Here is a 2,430-nt window from a genome sequence, read left to right on the forward strand (position 1 = left end):
AAATAAATAAATAAAAAATAAAAGATGATAGTAGTGTAGTGTAATGTAGTAAGGATTACAATAGAGGGAATGTTCTAGAAAGACAAAGCCATGGGATGGTTGTTAACAAGTACTAAGTTCTGTGCAGTTGACCACATTCAGACTTATATAAATGACTTAGCTGTTGGTTTTCCTCAGGGTCTTTCCCAAGCCCTCTTTTCTTTTCACTCTGTAATATACCTACTGTCTTGCCATTCTCTTAGAGGCTGACACTGTTAGATGTAAGCTCTTTGAGGACGGGGCCCACGCCTCTTGTTTGCCATTGTATGCCTAACAGCCAGTGCCTGGCACTTAGTAGGAACTCCAGAATACCTGAGCTGAACGAATGCATGAATTCTTTTATTTTTTAATTTTTGGGCTGGCATGGTGGCTCACACCTGGGGTGTTGTCCCGGACTCCCCTGCTTCTGTCCCTCACATCAGAGATCATTGTCACCCTTGTCACTCTGTTCTTCAGATGCTTCCATTCTCTGCAGTTCCGGCAGTGCTTCCGGAGCCCAGGCCTGGGTTGCCACAGCAGGCCTCCTGCCTGACTTATACACTTTTTGAGCCAGAGGTTGTAAATGATTCCCATGGGCCTGTAAAGCAGTTTTGTTTGGTCCATCTGGTATGAGTGTGTGTGTTTCAGATTTTAAAATAGTTTTTAAATTAGGTTTCATATAAAAGGTCCAGATTTCAGACTTTTCTTGGAAAATCGGAACGTTTAGCTGCACAGAGTCTGCATTCTCACCTGGCAGTCATCAGCAAGCACAGGTGGCAGCTGCTCCTGAGGGAGGAGCACAGTCCCTGCAACCACTATGGTCTGCAACCCCCTGCCCAGGCCCCCTGGATGCGTTTGAGTGCACCCTCCCATTTTCCACACCAGTTACTATACATTGCATGAAAACATTCAGTGGCTCCTTGATACCATCAGGATAAAGCTTTAAAAATTCCGTTGCACCTGGGTATGGTGGCTCATGACTATAATCTCAGCACTTTGGGAGGCCGAGTCGGGAGGATTGCTTGAGCTCAGGAGTTTGAGACCAGCCTGGGCAACATAGTGAGACCCTGTCTCTACATAAAAATGTAAAAGAATAAGAAAGCCCGGCGTGGTGGTGTGTACCTGTATTCCTAGCAACTGGGGGCTTCTGCTTCAGTCTGGAAGTCTGAAGCTACAGTGAGCTATGATCATATTCCCGCACTCCAACCTGGGTGACAGAGCAAGACCCTGTCTCTAAAAAGAATTTAAAAATTAAAAACATTTCCATCGCATGCCATAAGCCACCTGATCTCCTACCCGACTTACCTTTCCAGGCTCTGCTGTTTTCTTTCTTTACCCGTCCTCTTCTTTCTGGAATCTTCTCTATGTCCTGCCAACTTCTAATCTTCCTTCAGGTCTCACCTTAAACATTGTTTCTTCCAGAAGATCCAAGAACTGGGTTCAGTGCTCTGAGGGTGTAGGGAAAAAAAACAGTGATTTTTCTATTCTCTTATGCACGGGGGCTCATGCCTATGGTCCCAGCTGCTTGGGAGGATGAGGCAGGAGGATCCCTTGAGTTCGGGAGGTCAAAGCTATAGTGAGCCGTGTTCATGCCGCTGCACTCCATCCTGAGCAACAGCGTATCAGTAATCACGGCTCTCAACCCCGAGGCAGTAGTTTCAATTTTACTTGTTTTTCCAGCCTGAAAATAAGCTCACTGAGGGCAAGGACTGTGTCTCTCACCACAGTGTTCTCAGCATCTAGTGTAGGGTCTTGCTTTCACGCTCAGAACATAAATCTCAAACCAAAAAAGCCTTGATTGTAGTTTGGCTATTCGAGATGCTGGAGTGGATCTTTTTAAGCTATTATAACCCTAAGACTGCGAGCAATACCTATTTTGTTCTGCTTGTGGTTTGAATTTATTAATTGAACAAATATTTCATTATGTATCTGGGCTGTCCAGCGGTGCAGAGTACACACATTCTGTTCTCACAGCTTACTGACATTTACAGAGTTTTCATTATATTCATCCTTAGAGCAGACTAGAAGATGTGTCTTAGAAACTATTTATTAGAGACCTAGGTACCTTGAAATAGTCTTGTACCGTTGGATGCACTAAAAGCTCTCTCTTTATCTTGCAGGTGGTCACCATGGGCCTGTTCCGCACTATTGCTTTGTTTTACCTTGGAAGTTTTGACAGCATAGTTCGTCGCTGCATGATGCAGAGAGAAAAATCTGAAATTGCAGACAAAACTGCCTAATTCTTCTCACCCTTTGGAAGAAGACTGTTTCCAAATAATTTGAACAGCTTGCTGCTAAATGGGACCCAATTTTTGGCCTATAGACACTTATATATTGTTTTCAAATGTGTCAGATTGGACCAGTGCTCTTCAGAAATGTGGCTGCAAGCAAGGGGCTAGAAGTTCACCTCCT

At 44.4% G+C, this 2,430-nt stretch overlaps 1 protein-coding gene across 1 annotated transcript in view; it reads left to right on the top strand.

Moving 5' to 3' along the window:
• The window catches only part of KDSR (3-ketodihydrosphingosine reductase), a 51,071-nt gene extending 48,641 nt beyond the window's left edge, over positions 1 to 2,430 (top strand). Inside the window, exon 10 of the mRNA XM_011974170.1 lies at positions 2,139 to 2,430. Within this exon, the coding sequence (XP_011829560.1) occupies positions 2,139 to 2,258 (120 nt within the window). The 3' untranslated portion in view covers positions 2,259 to 2,430. The remainder of the gene's footprint in view (positions 1 to 2,138) is intronic.

This window comes from Mandrillus leucophaeus, unplaced genomic scaffold (genome assembly GCF_000951045.1).
Source record: "Mandrillus leucophaeus isolate KB7577 unplaced genomic scaffold, Mleu.le_1.0 Scaffold142, whole genome shotgun sequence".
NCBI lineage: Eukaryota > Metazoa > Chordata > Mammalia > Primates > Cercopithecidae > Mandrillus > Mandrillus leucophaeus.